General features: G+C 46.9%; 1 protein-coding gene and 2 long non-coding RNA genes across 3 annotated transcripts in view; 2 read left to right on the top strand and 1 right to left on the bottom strand.

The window, feature by feature from the left end:
• LOC311010618 overlaps positions 1-25,686 on the top strand; it is an 87,918-nt gene that overhangs the window by 23,925 nt on the left and 38,307 nt on the right. The window lies entirely within an intron of this gene.
• LOC311010822 (uncharacterized protein) lies at positions 4,970-7,203 on the bottom strand (the record flags this gene model as incomplete). The annotated part of the gene is made up of 5 exons (XM_084005467.1): positions 4,970-5,170; positions 5,356-5,693; positions 5,987-6,344; positions 6,744-6,866; positions 7,141-7,203. 5 exons carry the CDS (start codon positions 7,201-7,203, stop codon positions 4,970-4,972), a joined length of 1,083 nt encoding a protein of 360 aa, XP_083861593.1.
• Positions 14,956-15,852, top strand: LOC311011203. The gene is made up of 3 exons (XR_014596873.1): positions 14,956-15,107; positions 15,187-15,319; positions 15,401-15,852. It is a non-coding gene; the product is annotated as an uncharacterized lncRNA (long non-coding RNA).

The raw sequence follows: 25,686 nt of genomic DNA, 5'->3' as shown, positions 1-25,686 counted from the left end.
CCTTTTGGGTTGTCAAATGCGCCTGCCACATTCCAAAGGTTAATGCACACCTGTTTAGGAGACCACAACCTACAGTCTTTGTTGATTTACCTTGATGATGTCATAATATATTCTCCTGACTTTGATTCACACCTAAAACATTTGGATGTCATTTTGGACAAACTGAAAAAAACATGGCTTAAAATTAAAGTCTGACAAGTGCCACCTGTTGAAAAAAGAAGTGCAGTACTTGGGACATCGTGTGTCAGCAGAGGGGATCTCCCCAGACCCCGAGAAGGTGAAGTGTGTTCAAGAATGGCCGACCCCCAAGACAGTGAAACAACTACAGTCTTTTTTGGGACTGGCCGGCTATTATCGCAGGTTTGTGAAAGACTTTGCTAAAATAGCCAAACCATTAAACGAACTCTTAAGAGGAATCAGTCCAAAACACTCAAGAGCCTCAGGTCATCAACTAATTGCTAACTGGGACTCAACTTGTCAGGATGCTTTTGACACACTAAAGAAGACCCTAACCTCTGCACCAATACTGGCTTATGCTGATTTTGACCTTCCTTTTGTCGTGTATACAGACGCCAGCAGCCGAGGCCTGGGAGCTGTACTGAGTCAGGTGCAGGATGGAAAAGGGAGGGTAATTGCATTTGCCAGCCGGGCCTTAAGCCCCACAGAGAAAAACGACAAAAATTACAGCTCCTTTAAGCTGGAATTTTTGGCTTTGACCTGGGCAGTAACCCAGAAATTTGCAGAATACTTGCACTGTGCTCCATTTGTTATATATACGGACAATAATCCTCTGGTGCACTTAAACTCGGCTAAACTTGGGAGCTTGGAGCAGAGATGGGCAGCGCGCCTGGCGAGCTTTCAGTTTGAAATAAAATATAAACCAGGACGTACTAATCAAAGTGCAGATGCTCTGTCTCGTTTTCCCCCAGAAGCCCCCACATCAGACTCTGAGGAGAGAAAAGAGGGGCTGGAGATACCAGCTTTCACCCATATTGGAGCCAGGACTGTGAAAGCACTGTGCATCGGTGCAGGAAAGAACATTACAAAGCCGAGCCTTCAAAGTGCTACACCGGGGATACCCTTGTTTCCGGAAAGGACACCTGACCAGTGGAGGAGTCTTCAAAATGCGGACCCCACTTTGGTCAGAGTAATCAAGTATGTACAAAGGGGCTTTCTGCCCAATAAAGGAGAGCGACAACGAGAGACCAAGCCAGTCCAGCAGATCCTGCGTCACTGGCCCCGGCTTTCCCTGGTGGATGGAGTGCTGTGTCGGACACGACAGGACCCAAAGGAAGTTGACCCCATAACCCAACATGTGGTTCCTGAAGGGGAGCGACATTATATCTGGCAGTTGTATCATGAGCAGGCTGGACACTGGGGCCCTGAAAAGACTGTCTCTCTGATTCAGAGGAGGTTTTTTTGGCCACAATTGGCCAAGGAGGTAACAGATCGGTGCGCACGATGCCAGCAGTGTGTTTTGCGTAAGGCTCCTAACTCTAGGCCTGCGCCTCTGACCCCTATTTTGACCTCTGCTCCCTTGGAATTATTGTCTGTAGATTTTGTCCATAGGTCACCCAGAAGAAGCATACCACAATGTGCTGGTTATGGTAGATCACTTCACCAAGTACGCCTGGGCAGTAGCGACCAGAGACCAAACAGCAACAACAACAGCTAAGGTACTGTGGAATAAAGTAATCCAGCCTTTTGGTGCACCTAAACGTCTGTTGTCTGACCAAGGCCCTAATTTTGAATCGCATCTCATGAAAGAACTCTGTAACTTGCATAAAGTGGCCAAAAGCCACACTACGCCTTACCACCCAGCAGGAAATGGCGCTTGTGAACGCTTTAATAGGACCCTCCTAGGACTGCTGGGGACCCTGGGGGAGGACAAGAGGAACTGGCATGAACATCTCCCGGAAGTGTTACAGGTATACAACAACACAGTGCACAGCTCTACTGGCTATCCCCCACACTACTTAATGTTTGGGAGGCAGGGATTTCTCCCACAGGACCGCCTCCTAGGACTCTCAGAGAATGTGGGCTGCTCATCAGCAGAGGATTGGGTCAAATGTCACCAACGGAGGCTGCAGCTCGCATTTGAAAGGGCCGTACAACACAGAGACTCTGAGATGGCCAGACAAAAGACCTACTACGACCAGAAGGCGGATGGCTCACCACTGACCACAGGCCAACAGGTACTTTTACAGGACATGAGAGCCAAGGGCCGGGGTAAACTGGCCAATAAGTGGGAGCAACAACCGTACATGGTGATTAAGCAGCCAGACCCCGAACTTCCAGTGTATGTCATCAGACAAGTGGGGAGAAATGTTGAAAAAGTTGTGCATCGTAACCTCTTGAGACCCCTGTCAGCACCACTACAGCCTGGGATGCAAGGCCCCGGTCAGGTGTCAGATGGCCCGAATCATCGAGTGATCCAGCCCATAAGCCCCCAGCCACAGACCTCAAACAGGGGTCCCGTCGGGCCCCCATGGGTTGGGTTCTGGGTTCCTACAGATGCTGAGGCAAGACCAGCGTCCAGGACTCCAGAGCCCAGACGATCCACCAGAGCGACCAGAGGCATGCCCCCACAGCGCTACCAGGACCGTTAGAGCCAGTGTGCCGTGGCACAGTGGTCATTGGGACAATGACCGTTTCAGCAGGGAGGGGTGTAACAGGGTAAAGCTGTATCGGCTAGTAATCTTTGTATTGGTGTGACACTGTGGTGGATTTTGCTGTGAGTGTGTCTGCAGTGATTGCATGGTGACGGGCTAACTGGAAACAGGTGTGCTGGATAGGTCGGCAACCAGCTTAATTACCCACACACACTCTCTCCTTCAGCCTCCCTCTGATCTTCCCTGTGACAGGTGGCGTGTGGCGTAGGCTGGAGTCACTTTGGACGCTGGGTCAGGTTGGAACCTCAAGGGCTGAACAGAAGCGCTTTACAGCCACGAAGTGGAGTGCAGCAGTCTGCAGCAGTTGTAAGCAGCACAGCACATAGCGCCAGCAATGATGATACAGCCTTGACACCGAACCAGTTCACCAACTGACCAGCAGATCCAGCCAGCCTGCCAGCCTGTGTGAGTGAAGCCCGGCCACTCACCAGGCCACACGGAGCCACGCTCTCAGCCACCTCCTCCAGACTCTTTTAATTACTTCCCCCATAGACTTGATTAGTTTTATATATTTCTATAAATAAAAAGGACTCCTTTAAACCGTACCTTTTTGTCTTGTGTTGCCTTGTCCACTTTCACTGGTTGGTCAAACAAAGAACACTTTAAAATCGATTTAACCAAGTTTAGCAGAGTTCATTTAGTCCAAATCTTCATATGATTAAGCGTGAGTGGCAGTCACACCTAAAACAAGTCATACCCATTTTCATTCAATAAGTGCTGGAATGAAACTTATAGCAATAAACGTATTTTGAGATTAATCCTTGAACTTGTGGTCCATTTGTGTAGAAAGAAAGCAACAAAAAAAAAAGAACAGAAGAGTGTCGACCCTTGCCTTTGTGTTTGAGTCATACCCTCTGATGGTACTAATTCACAACCAAATGTTTTTACATTTGTTAATCATTTTATAAACATTATCTGTTCATTCAGTTTTCAGTACTTTTCCTCCTTGTGTCACCAGAGAGTCTATGCCATCGTTCACCGTTCTCTCTGCATTTTTTGCAGTCTCGCCCGGCTTTTCCAACGTGTTTTTGTTGCTGAGTTTCCGTCGGCCCACTTCAGTTACCGCAGATCCAGCAGCGGCCCCGATGGCTCCACCAATCACACCCCACAAAAACACACCGAGTACCAGACCCAGTAATGCGCCCGCTATGACGGCCTTGGGCACCTGTTTAGCAGTAGTCCCAATTTTCTCCCACAATGAGCTGTCCGCCACCATTTTGGCCCCTGCTTTGGCCCCAGAGCCCACCTTCCCCCACACCGGACTCTCCGCCACCTTCTTTGCACCGGCACCAATTCCAGCTCCAACTCGCGCAGCTCCGGTTTTGGCCCCGGATCCTACCTTTCCCCACATAGGACTCTGTGCCAAATTCTTTTTCCCGGCTCCGATCCTAGCTCCGACACGCATGGACCTGTCTGCCACCAGAATGGCCCCCGATTTGGCCCCTGAACCAACTTTTCCCCACACTGGACTAGCCGCTACAGACTTTGCTCCAGATCCCACCCATGTAGAACCATCCACCACCACCTTGGGGACTCTATCTCCTACTAGTTTGGACGCATGTCCAGCACTCGCTCCCACCTTATCTCCAACTACTTTGGACATATGTCCAGCACTCTCTCCCACCTTGCCCCATACAGAACTATCAGCCACCATCTTGTGGACATTTTGTGCTCTGCTGCCGACGTTCTCCCACACCGGACTACCTTTCACCTTCTTCGCTCTCTCACCGACCCACACAGAGCTGTCGGCCAACAGTTTGGGTAACATCTTTGCACCATACTCCATTTTCTCCATCACGGATTGGAGAAGTGAAGGCGACATGGTGGAGCGTGTAATAGGAGGAAGGCTCTCAATTTTCATTGTTCTTAAACTCATCTCCACCTCATCCCTCGTTTTCTCAATCTCATCCTCCCTCACTTCCTCTTCTCCCTCGGCCACAGGCTGCATGTAGGGATAAAGTAACCGTCGTTCAGAGCTAAGCTCCAGTTCTCCCCTCTTTCTCTCCCTTGCTATCTCTACCTGCCTCTGCCTCACTCTGTCCTCCGCCTCCTGAAAAGCAGGATGAGAATAGCACCTTCCTTCACCATCTGCTCCACCTTCTCCAGCAGCTCCGCCACATTCCTCCTGTCCCTCACGCCTCCTCCCGTCTCCATCACATGGAACCTGTCCCGCATTTCTCCACAAGCTTTAGCAAATCCCCCCGCTGACCAGCGATGTACGCCTCCACGCTCTCGTTCCCTGCCTTCCCGCTCTCCCTCAGTTTATCTGCGTACGTAAAGAGGAGCAGGGTGTGTTTTCAGACCACCTCTGGGCCAAAAACAGCCTTGAGGGCCCCGAGAGCCTGCAGCTCGGTCTTTGCAGGCTGGTCTAGGGGGACGCACATGAGGAAGGCGTGCGGACCAGGACTGGACAACGCAACACATGAGGAGATCTGAGTTCGCACCTTGTCTGGGGTTTGTTCTGAATTGAACCAGTCTGGGGTATCCACCACTGCCACCTGCAGGTGAGAGAGGAGAGATGCAGCAATATGAAGAGTTGATTCATGGAAAACCAGCAATATTTAATTGTTTTATGACACAAAACAAGAAGAGTGTAAAAGATTAGATATGGTAGAGGAGGGACATGGGATGGCACATGGATGGGATGAGTGAAAAGAACTGAAAACATCAGGTAAACACTTACCGGTTTTCCTTCAACCACTGCTTTCTTTTTCTCACACTCCTGAGTGATCGCTCTGAGACTGTACGGCCGTGACTCAAACTCCTCCCACCCCAGTATGTTGTTGCCAGCCGCACTCTTGCCTGCTCCAGATCGCCCGAGCAGCACCAGGCGTAGCTCCGGAGAGGACGAAGATGAGGGCGATGAGGCGAATGAGGAAGGAGAGTAGGATGAGGGGAATGAGGTGGGAGAGGAGGAGAGGGTTGGTGTGGAGGGGGAAGAGGAAAAGACGGGCGTACGAGGAAGGGAGGTGGGAGACGCCTCCGGGGATCTCTCTTCAAAGCTGTTCATTCTGTGGTGAACTGAAAAACAATCACCGGAGAGTTAGAGTTTAATGTGGAAAATTGCAATGATTTATTTTGTGTTTTTAATAATATCCTAACATATTAGCAGTGCACTTTTAAGGGGCAATATGAGACAGTGGGAGCCTGCGACTCACAAGTTGTGACCACTTTCGGAGTTGATTTAACCTCAGACATTTGAGTATAGCTCCATCTACAGAGGGAATACAGCAAATATGAGTGCTGTGGGTTTCATTTTTACACATGGCATTGTGATGTAGAATAACAGGGATAAAAAAAATGAATACATTCACCTGCATTTAGTCTTAAACTGGGCGTCCTGTCCACCTGCCCGTCGTGATGCAGCTCTGGCTGTTGCTCTGGTGCTGGAGTTGAATGAAGCCCGTTAGATCTTTGGCTCACACCCACACTTCCCTCCACCTCAGCCCTCTCCTCTCTCCTCCTCCTCTCCGAGGCGCTGCTGTACTCCACCCTCCTCTGCGTTTCAGTGTTTAGGACGTGCGTTGCAGCGACCGTCTCTCTTCTCTCTTCCTTTTGAGCTCTGTAACTTTCCATAAGTTCTCGCTTTCTGTCGCTCACCCGTTTCTCCAGCTCTCGCTCCTGGGCTGATTTCATATAGTAAACCCCATTTTTCGTCACCATATTGTCCACCTGTTACATAAAAAGATAAACAATACATTTAGGAGATGCCCCCATACTCACATTCCCTATTATAGTGGCACGTAGTCCCCACTACGGCTGTGTGATTGTAGAAGTGTGAAACAGGGCGTTGATGGGAAATCATGCATGCTCATCCACCTTCTCTGACAAATAAAACAAAGAGCTCTACCACGTCCAGTATGCAATAAAACAGAATTTCACTTTGTGGATTTAAAAAAGTTCTAGACAGAAATCTACAAATGTTTTTAACTATACACCAACACTGATTCAACTGCGAGATGAGAACCATAATCGGTGTGCGATCAGTGAAACCAATCACAACACGGGCTGCGAAACGCCTGCAAACTCTACTCTTGACGCCGTAAATTGTTCTCAACGCCAACGTCTCACCTTCTCCAGCAGCTCACGGACCTGCTCCCTGCCCTGACGCTGACGATTACTGATGACATGGTACCTCCCACCACAGCGCTCAATGATCTGCCTCAGGCCGGGGTGTTCTTGCTGCAGGTATTCCTGAAGAAAACAATTTAGATTTGACAGGGGTTACCACTTTCTCCTGCTGTTATTTAAAATAATTAAAAAAAAAACCACAAGACTTTAAACATACTAAAACTAAGAGTGCTTGAAATGTAGATCATAACACACCACAGAGTGTATAACTCTTATACCTGCACTGTTTTTCTCATCAAGTAGTCCCCCCCGGGTGATCGGTGTGGTGGATGGCACCCTTGTTCCAATCCACAATCCCTCCCTGGTGGATCCATGCTGGATCGGTAGGAAGCACTACGCCCATCTCCTCCGCGGTGAACGCCGGTGCCCGCTTGGTTCGCTTGTTGCTGCTTTCTTCCATTCTCACATGTGTGTGCCTATATCCACGGGGGTATATATGCACTAATGGGCTTGATTACTACTTGGATACAACTGTTGGTACAAACACACACACACACACACACACACACACACACACACACACACACACACACACACACACACAATACATGCATAGCCTAATTGCACCTGTGTGGGGGGACCACGGGGCGCTGTGTGTGACTTATGCGCTGATAAAGAGGTGGGTGATCGATTTACCTGGCATCCATTGATTCAGTTTCAGCACCACCGCGGTGGACAGCTCCCACTAAGAGCTTCTTAAGAAGATCTTTGGCTTGATCTTAAGGTTCTCCTAAGAAGGCAGTTAAGAACGCGTCTGGGAAACAGCCGTATCTTAGCGCTCCTTCTTAGCCGAACCCTTCTTAAGAGCCTTCTTAAGTCCTTAAGAACGATCGAATCTGGGAAACGCGGCCATTATATGTAGCAGCAGTGAGTACCCCTATGGAGTCAGAATGGTACGGTCTTTTTTTCATAACCACATTTTGCGATGATTTGATGAACAGTGAATGAGACTCCTCCGAATCCAATCAACGACTATTCGGGATCACCTCTAGTGTTAACAAAAGTCAAAACTAACGGAACAGCCTACCCAGCACCCCTCAAAACAAACCAGTATATGGTTATTGTCCCCAGCACTTTTCAAAATAAACTGACGCCCCACTTCTGCAGCCGTCTTGTCTGTGGATTTCACTGAACAAAATGTCATGCAGAGATTATTATTTTATCTTTTTTAACTTTAGTTTCTTTGGGATTTTTGTGCGTATTATGGAGCCGTTTTGGTCCGTGTTTGTAAGTCTTTCTGGATAAAATGTTCTAAAGTTGCAACAGTGTGTGATTGAAATCCACCACGGTCTGCTTCCCGTTCAAGGCATCTCCTCCTTCGGATGCCGAGACTTTGTGTTTATTAATTAAGCTTTCACTGACTGTATCACATCTGTGCACATGTTTTAAAAAATAAAAGGAACAGGAGCAGGACCCACGCACTTTTGACTACACTGTGGCGCCGTCAAAATACAGGAGATTAAGTTGATATCTCAGTCTATCCTGCTTCTGGGCCGGATTAGTCGGTCTAATACACTGTCGTAATTACTGGGAGTCGTAACACCGGGCATACTTAGGTCGGGGAAATGGGAGGTCGGACTAATGGACAAAAAAATATAGAAATGTATGGTCGGAGAAATGGGAAGTCGGAGAAATGGGAAGTCGGACAGACGCCATGCGCCCCAGACAGACAACCTGCAAAACTAAAATGCACCAGCAGTAATGCAGTCATCAGTAGCTTGAGATGAATACATTTGTTACAGTTTTTCATAATTGTTAATAACTTAAAACCTTCCAACCTTTCATCTAAACTGTAAACACAAAACCCAGTTTTCAAACTACATTCACAAAACCTCTGATTCTTCTGGATAAATCAAACCATCACATACTGACTGTAATTGTGTTTAACTTCTGCAGCCTGTGGTCAGCATAATGCATCAGAAGTAAACGTTTTGTACAAAGTCCATCCAGACAGGTTTATCCAGACACAAAACAGTTTTTTTGTTTTCCGGTTGGTGGCGGTGATGCACCACAACGTTGTTTGCCAACCGCTAAAAAAGACCAAACGAAGAAGAAACCGCGACGCACCCGGATGTTCTCTTTTCAACAATGGCGCCTTTTTTCAGTAGAAGAGTTCCTTCGTGGTGTTGAGAAAGTGTCTGTTAGCTTCACCAGTACTGATCCATCAGAGTCTCTGTGTGTCTGGATAAACCTGTCTGGATGGACTTTGTACTCTTCACCTTTTATTCTGAATATTTTAACTCTGAATCATCTCCCGGGAGCCTACGAAGCTAAGCTAGCTAGCTTAGCATGCTAGCTGGAAACAGATTTTGACGGAGTTTGTGTGGAGTCAAAACGTCTCTCTCGTCGCGGGAAAATGAGTAAAGTCCAAGTGACGAGAGCTTTGGTGGAGCAGCGACTAAGTGCGGCTGCTGAAGAGATATTTGGGCTGTTTGAAAGAACGGTAGCAGAATACGAGGAGGAACTTTCTCGTTCTAAAGAGGAGAACGAGCGACAGCGGAAGCTACTTGACGCTGTTTTCCTGCCTGAAGTCCGGTTACACAGAGCAGGTTGGTGCTTACTTTTTATACGTTAGGTATGGCAGTGTTCTAATCTGAGTTGCGTTAACGTGTGACATGAGGTAACATGCAACACGCATAGGACCAAAACGTTTACTTCTGATGCATTATGCTGACCACAGGCTGCAGAAGTTAAACACAATTACAGTCAGTATGTGATGGTTTGATTTATCCAGAAGAATCAGAGGTTTTGTGAATGTAGTTTGAAAACTGGGTTTTGTGTTTACAGTTTAGATGAAAGGTTTTAAGTTATTAACAATTATGAAAAACTGTAACAAATGTATTCATCTCAAGCTACTGATGACTGCATTACTGCTGGTGCATTTTAGTTTTGCAGGTTGTCTGTCTGCCTGTTTTGTTTCAGAAAAAAAACAGTGTACTGGTGACTGATTGTTCTGCTGTTTGAAACGTCTCTATATTCTGTATGTATTTATTGTTTTCCTGCAGACGTCCAGCAGCTGTTGGTGACTAAAGACGAGGTTCCTTTTGAGCAGCAGGATTGGAGCCCCAGTCTGGACCAGGAGGACCCACACCCCCCACACATTAAAGAAGAACAGGAAGAACTCTGGACCAGTCAGCAAGGAGAGAAGCATCGAGGCCTGGAGGAGGTTGGTATCAAGTTCTCGTTGACTCTTGTCCCTGTTAAGAGTGAAGAAGATGACGATGAAGAGAAACCTCAGCCCTCAGGGCTGGTTTCAGCTGCAGCCAGAGACTCGACTGAACAGATGGAAACAGAAGCTGTTGAAGAGGACTGTGGGGGACCAGAACCAGCCAGGAACTCAGATACACATTTACAAACAGATACTGATGACAAGACTGGAGACTGTTCTGAACCTGAGACTGATGACAATACTGGAGGCTCTTCTGAACTTCAGACTGATGACAGTGCTGATTGGCAGGAGACCAGAGAACTTCGGTCAGGTTTAAAGGCTTTGAAAAATTATCCTGACAGTGATTTTAGATGTAGAACTGATAAGAAACCATTTAACTGCTCTCAGTGTTGGAAAACATTTAGAATCAGTGGAAATCTAAAGAAACACATGAGAACTCATACAGGAGAAAAACCTTTCAGCTGCCCAGTGTGTGGTAAAGGTTTCACTGTAAATGGAAATCTGAAGACACACATGATAACTCATACAGGAGAAAAACCTTTCAGCTGCTCAGTGTGTGGTAAATGTTTCACTGACAATGGTACTCTGAAGAAACACATGAGAACTCATACAGGAGAAAAACCTTTCAGTTGTTCCGTGTGTGGTAAAGGTTTCACTGTAAATGAAAATCTGAAGAGACACATGAGAACTCATACAGGAGAAAAACCTTTCAGCTGCTCAGTGTGTGGTAAAGGTTTCACTTTAAATGGACAGCTGAAGGATCACATGAGAACTCATACAGGAGGAAAACATTTCAGTCGTTCCGTGTGTGGTAAAGGTTTCATTAAAATGTATGATTTAAGGGGACACATGAGAACTCATACAGGAGAAAAACCTTTCAGCTGCTCAGTGTGTGGTAAAGGTTTCACTTTAAATGGACAGCTGAAGGATCACATGAGAACTCATACAGGAGGAAAACATTTCAGTTGTTCCGTGTGTGGTAAAGGTTTCCTTAAAATGTATGATTTAAGGGGACACATGAGAACTCATACAGGAGAAAAACCTTTCAGCTGCTCAGTGTGTGGTAAACGTTTCACTGTAAATGGAAATCTGAAGACACACATGAGAACTCATACAGGAGAAAAACCTTTCAGCTGCTCAGTGTGTGGTAAATGTTTCACTGTAAATGGACATCTGAAGGGACACATGAGAACTCATACAGGAGAAAAACCTTTCAGCTGCTCAGTGTGTGGTAAACGTTTCACTGTAAATGGAAATCTGAAGACACACATGAGAACTCATACAGGAGAAAAACCTTTCAGCTGTTCAGTGTGTGGTAAATGTTTCACTGTAAATGGACATCTGAAGGGACACATGAGAACTCATACAGGAGAAAAACTTTCAGTTACATAAGAGTCTGGCAGCTGACGGTTAATCAACTATAGCAATGAAGTGAAGTTTGCACTGTGCTATCTAGATTTGCATGAGGAGAAGATGGAAGTGACAGGTTTCACTCAATAACATTTTATTCATTGTGTCATATCACAACAGAAGTTATCTCTGGACACTTAACACACAGCAGGACACACGTTTTCATGACATATTTTGGATGATTTGTTTGATTTCTTAAATATATTCTACTTCTGATGTTTGTATTTGTGCTAAAATATGATCACATAATTTTTGTATATTAGAAATGCTAACTTATGCTTTTTGGACCTCTGTGAACACGGTCCTGTCAAGATCTTGTAAGTGTACATCAGCATTGATACAAATAAAGTGGATGAACGCCAGGTCTGTGTCTGCCCCATCATTACAGCGCAACTTATTCTTTAATGTTGTTTTGGGGGGTCAAGAAGCGAAGCTGCGAGACCCCCTATTAGTGATTCTATGTTTTCTTATTATTACTCCTCTGCCATTGAAGTCTATGGCAGCCCATAGAACGCCTTGGTAAAAAGTGCTGAAATTTGGCTGAAAGTTTCGGACCACTGTACTGACCACTCACACTCATTTACGGACCTCTAAACCCAGCCGTCTAGCGCCACCAACGGGTCAAAATTTGGCCGAAAATTGAACCGCTTGGTCAAAAGTTATGAAATTCAGCACACAGATTCGGGACTGTTCCATGATCACTCTCACCAATTAACAGAACTCTATGCCCAACACTCTTGCCCCACCAATGGGTGAAAGTTGGACATGCATTCCTGATGTGGACCATGACTCGTGCGTCTGATTTTCACTAAAGAGGTAGGGTTGTGATCCTTGGATCAACCCAAGTTCAACGATACATGGTCCGTCACTTTCGGCCTTATTGGACCTCCGATATATTGGATTTATCTCAGAAAGCTTTAAAAACCTTCACGGGTCACAAAGTTCGTTCAATTTGCTCGAAACTTGACACAGATGATTTTAAGACCAATCCGCACAAAAGTTATTTCAAAGATTTTTCAAATTCATGTTTATTCTCCTGTGAGAGGCAATTGAAAATGACGGCGAGGCTGCCAAACAGGAAATGAGCTGACGTCTCACCGATGCTTTGACTCAACGTAACCAAACTTGGTACCTGGAGTCAAGACACTGTCCCAGTCACTCACACCAATTTACAGGCCTCTTCATTGAATGCTGTAGCGCCACCACTAGTTCAATGTTTGACATGCATTTATGCTTGTAAATCCTTTGAAATGCATGCTGCTTACTTTGCTTACAACTCTGTGCTGCATAACGTTGCAATCACTCATCAATTTGTGTGCCACTGCATTGAACGCTCTAGCGCCACCATCAGTTCAATATTGGACATGCGTATTTGCTCTTAAGTTCATTAACGTGCGTACAGGTTACAATGCTTACAGCTCTTTGCTGCATACCTTTCCAATCACTCAAATCATTTTTGTGCGTCTGCATTGAAAGCTCTAGCGCCACCATCAGTTAAAACAGGAAGTGAATCCATATCTCAGCAACACTTTCATGTATGGAAACCAAACTTGGGACATGGACTCGGGACCCCATCCGGAGGATGCTCAACAGATTTAGTGATTTTTGACCACTAGTTACCTGTTAATGTTTGTTAATGCTTATCTAATGCTCAATTAATGCTATGATGTGACCATCATTGTGAAACATTACCCAACAAAAACATAGTATATTCTCAAAACCACACTATTGATTCATGATTAAGAATGTATGCAGGTGTGCAATAATAATCCAAATTTTTCTGTATCAACACCAAACTTGCTACATAGACTCAAGATAGCCAGAAGTTTCAGCCCAGCAGCGTTGCACACATGCATCACCTCTTCTGATACACGATGTTGTAATATTACATTCTGAAAGGAATACTTCACCCATTTGAATTAAGCTTTGTGTCGTTAGAAACCCGGTAGTATTTTTGAATGGTCATGCATAATTTCCTCATTTTCCCCAGAGATGGGAGATCTCCGCATTTCTATTCTGAAAAAGAGCATCCGATTACTCAAATATCCTCATTTTGCGTTATCGGAGGCTGCTTGGTTAGAGGGAGTAAGACTACAACACCAGTTCCTCATGTTTTCAATCTGCCTATAGGGGGCTGGACCCACTGAGACTACAGACCTGTAACAGACCAGAGATGGGACCTCACTTAAGACTCGGGTTGTGAGCGGAACTGAACCGGTCGTTTTAGAATAACCAGCCTTACCACCTGGTAAGCTGGCCAACGGACAGCCAGCCCGGTAAGTTCGCCACCGACCATTCTAATTTGTTTCATCAATCATCTGCATTATTAAAATGGTTATACATCCTGTAGACAAAGTAAGAACCCAGGATATGAAGAAAGGGAGGTCAAGGGATAACACTGGTTTACTTGGAGTTTAGGGAGTCAGATGAGGAAGTTAAAACAAAGAGCAGATGAGCAGGGACAGGCAGACGGTCAATCTTTTTTTTTTCCTACAGGGTATCGATTCCAGGAAGCAAGGTTGTGTTGCCATGGAGCTGGGACCAGCTCTTGCACCAAGAAAGGGAGGGTGGTGATGCACCACAACGTTGTTTGCCAACCGCCATAAAAAAGACCAAACGAAGAATAAATCGCGACGCTCAAGGTTTGCAAATGTATGGGCAAGCAGTAGAGAGGGTAAAAGAGTTGAAATTATTGTGAGTAGTTTGTGATGAAAGACTGACTTACAAAAATCACGTAGACAGTATTGTGAGCAAGTGTGGAAATGTTATAAATGTCATGCGGTCCCTATCAGGAAGTTTGTGGGGTGCTGAACAGGATACACAGATGATGATTTACAGGGCAATGGTCAGATCGAGGATAGATTATGGGTGTTTGTGTCACGGGACGGCAGCAAAAACAATTCTCAAGAAATTAGATGTAGTGCAGGCAAAGGCACTGAGAGTCGTCTGTGGGGCCTTCCGTTCCACCCCAATTGCAGCCTTACTTGTGGAAATGGGGGAGACCCCATTGGGTATCAGAAGGTCTAAGCTGGCAATGCAGTATATCTGTAAATTAAGGGGACATCAAGGGGAGAATGTGGGGGAGCTGGCTTTGGAAGGTGCATGGGAGTGGGGAGGAGCAAGAGTGAAAAGGGAATGTTTCATTTTTAAAGTCAATGAGGAAATGGGGAGGATGGAGTTTGGGGAGGAGGGGGTGGCCCCGGTAGTGTACTGGCCAACTATACCACCATGGATTCTACCAGTGCCAGAGATAGATGTAAGTGTGTTAGCTCATGAGAGAACTGCAACAGTTGGGGGAATTGTAAAGGAAAGGCTAAATAACACGTGGGGACAGTACATACAAATATATACTGATGGGGCTCAAGACCCAAGGACTGGGAAGTCTGGGTTTGCTTTTTGCATCACAGATTTGGATGTTGTTAAGTATAGGTGACTGTCTGAGGGGGTTTCAGTTTACACCACAGAGCTGCTTGTGTGACAGGATGGTCGGGTAGTTTCCACCGTTCCCCCTCCTCCTTGCTTGATCCACACCAGGTGTGTGTCAGTGCGCTGCACTGATTGTAGGGCGGAGCCGCCAGCGCTCCTGGCGCAGGTATCTATTTAATCCAGTCTGTCCTTCATCTCCCTCATGGCTGGTATCTTGGCGTGGCATGGCGCTGTGTGTGGTCTGAGCTGTGTGGCGGTTGGCGTCGCCGATTTTGCCGGACCCTCTCCACCTTGAAATTGTAAGTCCTTTGTGTTGCGCTATTGGGGTATTTCTGCGGTCTCTGGGCATTACACCTGCTTTATCCTTGTGCCTTGCAGCGTGGCGGTCAGCTGGCTACTGCTGTGTGGGATTGGAGTTGTCCGTGCTGCGGATTCACTCTCTCCAGGATTTACCTGTGGCTTGTCGCTCTCCCTCTCCTCTGTGTTAGCAGAGCCGCACCTGTGCTTCGGGGTATGTGATCTGTACCGGTTACTCCTTTCGGTCAGATAGTGATTAGTATTAAAATTGAAATCTTTTGTGCATGCTTTCCAGGTACGCTCTCGGCCTGGCTGTGCGCTGCGGTGCTCCACTTACCGGCGTCTGACGCTTCGGTGCACCGGGACTCTACTGCTGTCTTGTAGTGTTTTAATGTCCAGTCTCACGATCACCGTTTACTTGCTCCCTTTCCCACTTACTATTGGTCCTATTGGACCTTAAGTGCTCCACCGTTGTGTAGCCAACCAGTGAGCTCTGATTTATTATCCTTAGTATGTTTATTGATTGTTTTGCATGAATATTGTTTCCTTTTTTTTGTTTATTATGACTAATTGCTTTGCTTTTGTGTGCTATTAACTGTTTGCTTTTCTTTGTTTTTGTTTAATGGTTATGTTTGTTTTCTTTATTCCAAGGTTTATTTGTTGTATATAATTGATTGTGTCGTTGTTTTGTTTTTGAGCCACTGTTACCTGAGTGAAGAAAAGGTGGTTGAAATATTGCAGCATTTAAAAGAGTAGGATGTCACTGACTAAACTATTTAACTTGTATTTTTATATTGAGAATGAATAAAATTAATTATTTTCATAACTCACGTCTTGTCTGGGTGCATTCGGACTTGTGTCCTTTAAAACTAATTTCCTGGGGGCGAAATTCCCCCAGGTGGCGTTGTCGAGCAGCACTTTATCCGCAATTTAAATTGTTAATTTTGCACATACCACCCTCATGCCACACTTGGCGTTGTCGGCAGGATTTGCACCCTTAGAGACAGACGTGATTTATTTTTAGTAAAATAATATTTTTAATTGAAAAAAAAAAAAAAAAAATTACTCAGTATTGTGTCAGTGGGAGACGTACATTACTGAACCTTGTTTTTTTGTGTATTTAGAGACAAGACAGCAGTAGTTGTCCAGATATTTAACCTGCCTGTTATTTCAGGACTCCATTTGGTGTGAAGCTTTGGTGCGGCTTGCCCCCTACAGTCATGGAGGAGGAGATGCAGCAGCTCAGAGATTTGGTCGCCCAGCTAAGGGCAGAAAATGAGCGCTTGTATGGTTGTGTTAAGTCATATATATCCTTGCAGGAGGCTTTCTTTTCCAGGAAGCAGCAGGAGGGAGAGACATTGTTGGAGTTCTCCTTGGCTTTGATGGCTCTTATGGGGCAGGTGAGACAAACGTGCACCTGATGGTTTGCTTAATGCAGAGGTCTTACTTCGGGATCAGTTTGTGGAACATGTCTTGGACAGTGTTCTTCGCCGGAAGCTGAAACAGTTTGTTCGCCGCCAACCCACTGCTACCCTGTTGGAGGTGCGGGGGGAAGGTAGGCAGTGGGAGAGAGAGGGATTCCCTGGGGGTGCAAGGGAAAGCAGCCACTCCCTTCCCTCCATGTACGGCCTGCAGTATGGTGTGCAGGGCAGTTCTCGGTCAGCTCCTCCTGTCTCTCCACATGGCTCTGAGCTGGGTGAATTAAAAGAACTGTTGAAACGCCAGCAGGAACAACTCGATCAACTCACCCGCACTGTTGCCTCCATGCAGCCTTCCTTTCCACCAGCTAGATCCTCACGTAGTGGTCCTGTGATCTGCCGGCGCTGCCGCCAACCTGGTCACTTTGCTAGGGACTGCGAAGGAGAATGGGTCCGTGCTGGCCCCTCTGCTGGTCTGTCTTCTACTGTGGCCAGGTCCTCCAACTCCTGTCGCCAGCCGGAAAACTAGAGCCCACTGAGCTGCCGAGCCACAGTTCAGATGGGGAGTTAGCAGGCTCACAGGTAGCAGCTGCGGCCGGGTTAATGGCATCCTGTCCAAATATTGACGTTGTCATGAGTGGGGTCACTGTTTCCTGCTTGGTGGACACCGGGTCAATGGTGTCTACAGTCACTGAGAGCTTCTTTCTTGAGCACTTTGCACTTTGGGGGAATGATCGACTCCAGTCATGTCATTGGTTGCAGCTTCGGGCTGCTAATGGTCTCGCTATTCCTTACCTGGGTTACCTAGAACTGGATGTCATTCTTTGTGGGAAGACGATCCCTCGTTGTGGTATTCTGGTGGTGAAGGACCCTGTCAGCACTGGGTCTTCTGTCCCTGGGATTCTGGGGATGAATGTCATTCGTCGCTGCTACCGAGAGCTCTTTGGAGCCCATGGCCTTTCATTTTTTAACCTGCCTGCAGTCACACAGTCTCCTGATCCCGTTATTCAGGCCTTGCAGCAATGTCATCAGGTGGTTAATCAGCGCCATGCTCCATTCACTGGTGCTGCTAGAGTTCGAGGCTCCAGAGTGGTGCGTGTCCCTGGTGGGGTAATGCAGATGGTTGCTAGCACTTGCCCAGAACAGTTCTCTGGGCAGTCATTATTTTTCGAGCCCCCAGAGTCTGGTTTGCCTGCTGGGTTGCTGGCTTCCCCCTGTCTCATTCAGGTTGTGCGAGGTACAACTTACATCCCAGTGGTTAATGTTGGGACCACCGAAATTGTCCTCTACCCACGAACCTGTCTTGGCATCCTGAGTCCAGCTGAAGTGGTCAGTCTTCCCCCAGGTGTCACAGAGGTTAGACCCTCTGCCACTGTTTCTTCTCAGGTGGCAGCTGGTTCAGGGCACAGTGACATTAAATGTGTTGATTTGTCTAGTTTGGCAGAATCAGAGCAGGTGCAGGTCCGGTCATTGTTGCAGAGGTTTAGTTCAGTCTTCTCTGCCCATGAGGATGATCTTGGTTGTACCAATCTGGTCTCACATGACATCCCCCTAATGGATGACATCCCAGTTCGGCAGAGGTACAGACGTGTTCCACCTTCAGAGTATGAGGCAGTCAAGACTCATATAAATCAACTTCTTGAAGCCCAGGTGATAAGGGAAAGCAGCAGTCCTTATGCCTCTCCAATTGTCTTGGTGCGGAAGAAGGACGGCAGTCTACGCATGTGTGTCGACTACCGCCTGCTTAACGCAAAGACGCGAAAGGATGCTTTTCCGTTACCTCCCATTGAGGAGAGTCTAGACGCGCTCTCTGGGGCCCAGTGGTTCTCCACTCTTGACCTAGCGAGCGGTTACCATCAGGTACCAGTCTCAGAGCAGGATAAGCAGAAAACCGCCTTTTGCACACCATTCGGCCTCTTTGAATGGAATCGTATGCCGTTCGGGCTGTGCAATGCACCAAGCACTTTTCAGTGTCTGATGCAGAGGATGTTTGGAGACCAGCAGTGTCAGTCTCTCCTTTTGTATCTGGATGACATCATTGTGTTCTCCTCTTCAGTCTCCCAGCATGTTCAACGGCTGGAGGTGGTTCTGGATCGTCTCCAGAGGGAAGGCCTAAAGGTCAAACTGGAAAAATGTTCATTCTTCCGGCGAGAGGTCAGCTACTTAGGTCACATCATCTCTGACCAGGGTGTTGCCACTGATCCTGCGAAGATTGCAGCCGTAGCCAAGTGGCCGCGTCCCAGTCAGGTGTCGGAGCTGCGCTCATTTTTGGGCTTTGCCAGTTATTACCGGCGTTTTGTTGAAAGCTTTGCTAAGCTAGCTGGCCCGTTGCACAAATTGGTGGCCAGGCTGGCTGGTACAAAGTCCAAGAAGGGATCTGGACAAGTGTTCCAGATTGCGTGGACTCCAGAGTGTGAAGAGAGCTTTGAGGCTCTCAAGTTCAAATTGACCTCTGCACCTGTGCTTGCTTTTGCTGATTTTTCACGCCCTTTTATTTTAGAGACGGATGCCAGCCACAGTGGACTTGGTGCTGTACTCTCACAGGAGACCGAAGGTGGTGTTAGGCCAATAGCATACGCAAGTCGGGGCCTTCGACCGACGGAGCAGAACATGGTCAACTACAGCTCCATGAAGTTGGAGTTTCTCGCTTTAAAATGGGCTATGACAGAGAAGTTTCGTGAGTACCTGTTGGGGCACAAGTGCATGGTTTTTACTGATAACAATCCCTTGAGCTATCTGCAATCAGCCAAACTAGGGGCTGCTGAACATCGCTGGGCTGCTCAACTTGCAGCATTCGATTTTGGGATCAAGTATCGATCTGGTCGCAGCAACAAAAATGCTGACGCACTCTCCCGGCTGCCCACATCCAGTGCTAACTTAGCAGAGCAGGTCTTGCCCAGCACCTCTGTCCCTGAAATCCTCCAGTCAGTGCCTCGTTCTGGCCAGGTTTCAGCAACGCAGGCTGTCGTGTCGGTCTTTCCCCTTCAGTCTTTCTCTGACCTCTGTGCTTTGCAGGAGGCTGATCCCCTCCTGAAGGACATCTTGCCGTTCTGGCGGAGGCAGATCCAGCCTACATCAGAGGAGAGAAGGCAGCTCCCCAAGCTGGCTCTGACTTTATTAAAACAATGGGCTCGTCTTGTGGAAGAGGAGGGCGTGTTGTACCGCCGGGTCCATCGTTCAGATGGGGGGGAAGAAATCCTTCAGATTGTCTTGCCAGCTGTCCTTCAACAGGACATATTGACACAGCTCCATCAAGAACATGGGCATCAGGGTGTGGAGCGCACCACAGAGCTTGTGCGCCAGCGCTGTTATTGGCCGGGGATGACCTCTGACATCAGGCAATGGGTCCAAGGTTGTGAGCGTTGCCAGGTTGCGAAAGACACCAGAGCAGTGTCTGGTAGCTTCATGGGGCACTTATTGGCATCACGGCCAAATGAGATTGTAGCCATAGATTTTACAATGTTGGAGCCCTCGCAGAGTGGTTTTGAAAATGTTCTGGTGATGACAGATGTGTTCAGTAAGTACACTGTGGCTGTCCCAACTCGGGATCAGAGGGCATCCACTGTTGCCCACGTTTTGCTAAATGACTGGTTTTTTAGGTTTGGTGTCCCAGGTCGCATTCATTCTGATCAGGGCAGGAGTTTCGAGAGCTTGTTGATCCAGCAGTTGTGTCACCTGTATGGGGTCAGCAAGTCACGCACTACTCCGTATCACCCTGCTGGAAATGGGCAGTGTGAGCGGTTTAACAGGACGCTCCACAATCTCTTGCGTACCTTGCCAGCCTCACAGAAACGTGACTGGGTCTCTTGTCTTCCCCATGTACTTTTTTGTTACAATACCACCCCTCATCAGCGTACTGGCGAATCACCACATCTTTTAATGTTCGGTCGTGAACCCCAGCTCCCCATTGATTTCCTTCTGGGTCGTGTCCAGGACCCGGCGCCAGGGAGAGTTGAAGACTGGCTGGTCGAGCACCAGGCCAGGCTTCAGGTGGCTTTTGGGAATGCTCGAGGGCGGTTGCTGGTGGCCGCTGAGCGTCGTAAAGAGCGCCATGATCAGGCGGTACGTGATGTTCCGCTTACAGTGGGCCAGTTGGTTTACCTTCGTGATCACAGTACCAGGGGTCGCCATAAGATCCAGGACATCTGGAGCTCAGTTGTTTATCAGGTCCTGAGAGCTCCTTCTGGTGGCGGACCTGTCTACACCATTGCACCAGTGGATGATTTGCAGAAGACCCAGAACGTCCATCGTGACCTGCTTAAGGCCCAGATCGGTCCTGAACCGGTTCCTATTCTCCATCAGTCTCTCAACCTCCAAGGACCTCAGAAACCTCTGATGATTCTCTTGGGGGTGATCTATGGGTTCTGGTTCCCGACACTCCCGCACCACTTGTTTCTGGGGCCTCAAGGCTATCAGGGTCCACAAGGCCCCATCAGGAGGCTTTGGCCAGTCGGCCTGTTCCTGCGACCCCTGCAGCAGTTCCTTCTGCTCAGAGGCATCTAGCACCTGCTGGTCAGCCAGTTCTGCGTCACACTCCTCGGTCAACAGCTGGGCAACATTCAAACATGAATCATATTCCTCGGCCGGTGTCAAATGCACAGTCTGCGGTCTTTCGGCCTTGGTGCTAGTGTGTTTTGTGCTTTACCCATCGTCGGGGCGACGATGCAAAATTTGGGGGTAGAATGTGACAGGATGGTCGGGTAGTTTCCACCGTTCCCCCTCCTCCTTGCTTGATCCACACCAGGTGTGTGTCAGTGCGCTGCACTGATTGTAGGGCGGAGCCGCCAGCGCTCCTGGCGCAGGTGTCTATTTAATCCAGTCTGTCCTTCATCTCCCTCATGGCTGGTATCTTGGCGTGGCATGGCGCTGTGTGTGGTCTGAGCTGTGTGGCGGTTGGCGTCGCCGATTTTGCTGGACCCTCTCCACCTTGAAATTGTAAGTCCTTTGTGTTGCGCTATTGGGGTATTTCTGCGGTCTCTGGGCATTACACCTGCTTTATCCTTGTGCCTTGCAGCGTGGCGGTCAGCTGGCTACTGCTGTGTGGGATTGGAGTTGTCCGTGCTGCGGATTCACTCTCTCCAGGATTTACCTGTGGCTTGTCGCTCTCCCTCTCCTCTGTGTTAGCAGAGCCGCACCTGTGCTTCGGGGTATGTGATCTGTACCGGTTACTCCTTTCGGTCAGATAGTGATTAGTATTAAAATTGAAATCTTTTGTGCATGCTTTCCAGGTACGCTCTCGGCCTGGCTGTGCGCTGCGGTGCTCCACTTACCGGCGTCTGACGCTTCGGTGCACCGGGACTCTACTGCTGTCTTGTAGTGTTTTAATGTCCAGTCTCACGATCACCGTTTACTTGCTCCCTTTCCCACTTACTATTGGTCCTATTGGACCTTAAGTGCTCCACCGTTGTGTAGCCAACCAGTGAGCTCTGATTTATTATCCTTAGTATGTTTGATTGTTTTGCATGAATATTGTTTCCTTTTTTTAGTTTATTATGACTAATTGCTTTGCTTTTGTGTGCTATTAACTGTTTGCTTTTCTTTGTTTTTGTTTAATGGTTATGTTTGTTTTCTTTATTCCAAGGTTTATTTGTTGTATATAATTGATTGTGTAGTTGTTTTGTTTTTGAGCCACTGTTACCTGAGTGAAGAAAAGGTGGTTGAAATATTGCAGCATTTAAAAGAGTAGGATGTCACTGACTAAACTATTTAACTTGTATTTTTATATTGAGAATTAATAAAATTAATTATTTTCATAACTCACGTCTTGTCTGGGTGCATTCGGACTTGTGTCCTTTAAAACTAATTTCCTGGGGGCGAAATTCCCCCAGGTGGCGTTGTCGAGCAGCACTTTATCCGCAATTTAAATTGTTAATTTTGCACATACCACCCTCATGCCACACTTGCAATAATCTGGGCTATGCAGTGGGTGGAGGAGGTCAGGCCAGGGTCAGTTGTGATATGCTCCGACTCTGCTTCAGTGCTGATGACATTGAGGGAGGGAGGGCTTGGAACCAGGTCAGACCTCATGGTGGAGCTTCTTACCCTGATGTACAGGATTGAGCAGGTGGGAGAGTCGGTGGGGTTTATGTGGGTCCCAGCTCATGTGGGGATAGAGGGGAATGAGCTAGCTGATGGGGCAGCAAAAAGGGCTTTAAGAAGGGAAGAAATCGATGTAAAAGTGAGGCTGGGAATAACTGAGTGTAGGTCAATCATTAAAAAGAACATCATGGCTGTGTGGCAGGAGGAGTGGGATAAGGAAAAGAAGGGGAGGCATTACTACAGCTTGCAGAATAGAGTGACAAAGAGCCAGTGTTTTTTGGGAAAGGAAAGGAGGCATACAGTCATGATGACCAGACTGAGGCTGGGGCATTGCGGACTCGCATGGGACCTACAAAAACTTGGGAAACATGAAAATGGACTATGTGGAGTGTGTAAAAAACAGCAAACAGTGAAACATATCCTGATGGAATGTACTGGACTCACTCGACAGAGGGAACATCTGTATGCAGCTGTGGAAAGCCTGTGGAAACACCGGTTACACTAAAGAGCCTTCTTAATCCCACTGAGAACCAGCCTGGGACTAAAAAAGCTGTCCTGGACTTCATAACGGCCACTGGATTACTCCTATGGAAATAGGATGGACTGACTGCGTTTGAAATATATATATATTTTTTTTAATTTGATTGATTTATTTATTTTTGTTTGGTGGTTTATTTATTAGGGCCCGAGCGCCGACAACGTCGGGCTGCGAAGCCCTATTGGCTGCGAAGCCCTATTGTTATTCAAATGTTTTTTATTATTCTTACACATGTTCGAGCTGCGTTTTGGGGGTCTTCGCCTGAAAAAAAACTAACGCAAATTGGAGTGTCTATAGGGCCTGGTGAAAAATTTGAGAATTTGGCGTCGGTCAGGAAAAAGTTGCTCGCTAGCGCCACCTAGTGGGAGATTTGCCATCCTCGCCGCACCGTAAGTCCGATTGACATGAAACTTTGCACACATGTGTAAGCAAGTCTCCTCTACAAAAAAGCCACTGGGAGTATAAAAGTCCGCCTGGCAAAATTTTCCGCCATCTTGGATTTTATGAAAAAAAGGAAGTTGCGCATTTCTCCGAAACCGTTGGTCCGATTTGGACGAAATTCGGTACGCATACTCTTTAGACCTAGCTGGGGGGATGGTCCCAAAAGGTTTCGAAAATATGCATTTTATCAGAAGATATCGGCCAATGAACATTAGAGGGTGGGGCTACCAAAATGCAATTAGCATAACTCTATAACCTTTGCCCCCATAATTACAAAACTCGAAACCTATGTTGCAATAGCTTCACAGAACATGCATGTCAAGTTTCATTTAAATTGGGTCATGTTTGGCGCTGCCACAAATTTCCAAAAAGTGCCATTTTTGGCCGTTTTTGCCTGTTTTTGGCCATTCACAGGGGTCACGCAAAATCAAAAACTGATTATACCGTTGATCTGATCGATACCAAAATTTAAAATGTGGTTGGAAAGTCCTAAAGGAGAAAAAGTTAGTAAAAGATGTCCAGAATATTTAGGGGCGTGGCCACAACGACGCCTTGACTGCGCTACTATTTTCAACTTTCGCCATAGGCATTAAAGCTGTTATAACTTCACCGTTTCTTCTCCGATCTGCTCCAAAATATTCATGCTTGTTAACAATCACGTCCTGAACAGAACTGCATTGCAATTTTAACTGACAGGTAGAGCGCCACCTAATGGCAAAATGAAATGTGACCGATTTTATGCCCATCTTCTCAGCAACAGCCCCCCCTCTAGGTAGGGCGTACACGCATGAAATATTTTTTCCTAGATAGCCCAAGTGGAGCTGTACAAAAAAGCCTCTTGGACCCACAGCCTCAAGTCATGATAAAGTAGGTAAAAAAATGTTTTTAGCCAAGTGTGTAAATCAGCCAGTTTCTCACTCAATCTGATTTTATGCCTTTTTTCTAAGCAGCAGCCCCCCCTCTAGGTAGGGCGTACACGCATGAAATATTTTTTCCTAGATAGCCCAAGTGGAGCTGTACAAAAAAGCCTCTTGGACCCACAGCCTCAAGTCATGATAAAGTAGGTAAAAAAATGTTTTTAGCCAAGTGTGTAAATCAGCCAGTTTCTCACTCAATCTGATTTTATGCCTTTATTCTAAGCAGCAGCCCCCCCTCTAGGTAGGGCGTACACGCATGAAATATTTTTTCCTAGATAGCGCAAGTGGAGCTGTACAAAAAAGCCTCTTGGACCCACCGCCTCAAGTCATGATAAAGTAGGTAAAAAAAATGTTTTTAGCCAAGTGTGTAAATCAGCCAGGAGGAGAGATGGCATAGAGACACAGGCGCACAGCGACCACCAGATGGAGACAGAGAGAGATCAGTCAGTGACACATGGAGAACTGTGAATCTCACATGCAGCTTCAACAGATCAACAGCCATGCCACTTTTAATTCCTTTTTTTAATTCCTCTAATTTCAGCCTGGAAACAAAGGGAGGAGGAGAGATGATCTCCACATGCATCTCACACAGCTGTCACTTGAACTCTGCCATAAACATATTAACTTCAGTGTTTCTTCTCTGATCTGCTCCAAACTGTGCAGACTTGATAAGAGTTCCTTCCTGAACACATCTGCACTTTGATATACACTCACAGTCAGAGCGCCACCTACTGGCGACAGGAAATGTCATTGATTTTGTGACTTTTTCCAAGTTAAAGCCACACCTGATTCTTTTTAACTAATTCCTCTCATTTCAGCTTGCACGGAAGACACAGGGGGAGGAGGAGAGGTCACACTAGGTGGAGGAGGAGAGATGTCAGGAAGGCATGAACATGTGTGTGAGCTCTGTGACTGAAATGTAGTTTCACTTTGGATCACACCAGATCAACAGTCATGCCACTTTTAATTCCTTTTTTTAAATTCCTCTCATTTCAGCCTGGACACAGAGAGGAGGAGAGATGACACACTTTACATGCATCTCACACAGCTGTCAGCTGAACTCTGTCATTAACATCCAAACTATTATAACTTCAGTGTTTGTTCTCTGATCTGCTCCAAACTTTCCACACCTGATAAGAGTTCCTTTCTGAACACATCTGCACCTTGATATTCACTCACAGTCAGAGCGCCACCTACTGGCAGCAGGAAATGTCATTGATTTTGTGAA

This window comes from Eutrigla gurnardus, assembly GCF_963514095.1.
Source record: "Eutrigla gurnardus genome assembly, chromosome: 3".
Taxonomy (NCBI): domain Eukaryota; kingdom Metazoa; phylum Chordata; class Actinopteri; order Perciformes; family Triglidae; genus Eutrigla; species Eutrigla gurnardus.
The sequence above is the reverse complement of the archived record's forward strand: the minus strand, read 5'-3'. Positions and strand labels throughout refer to the sequence as shown.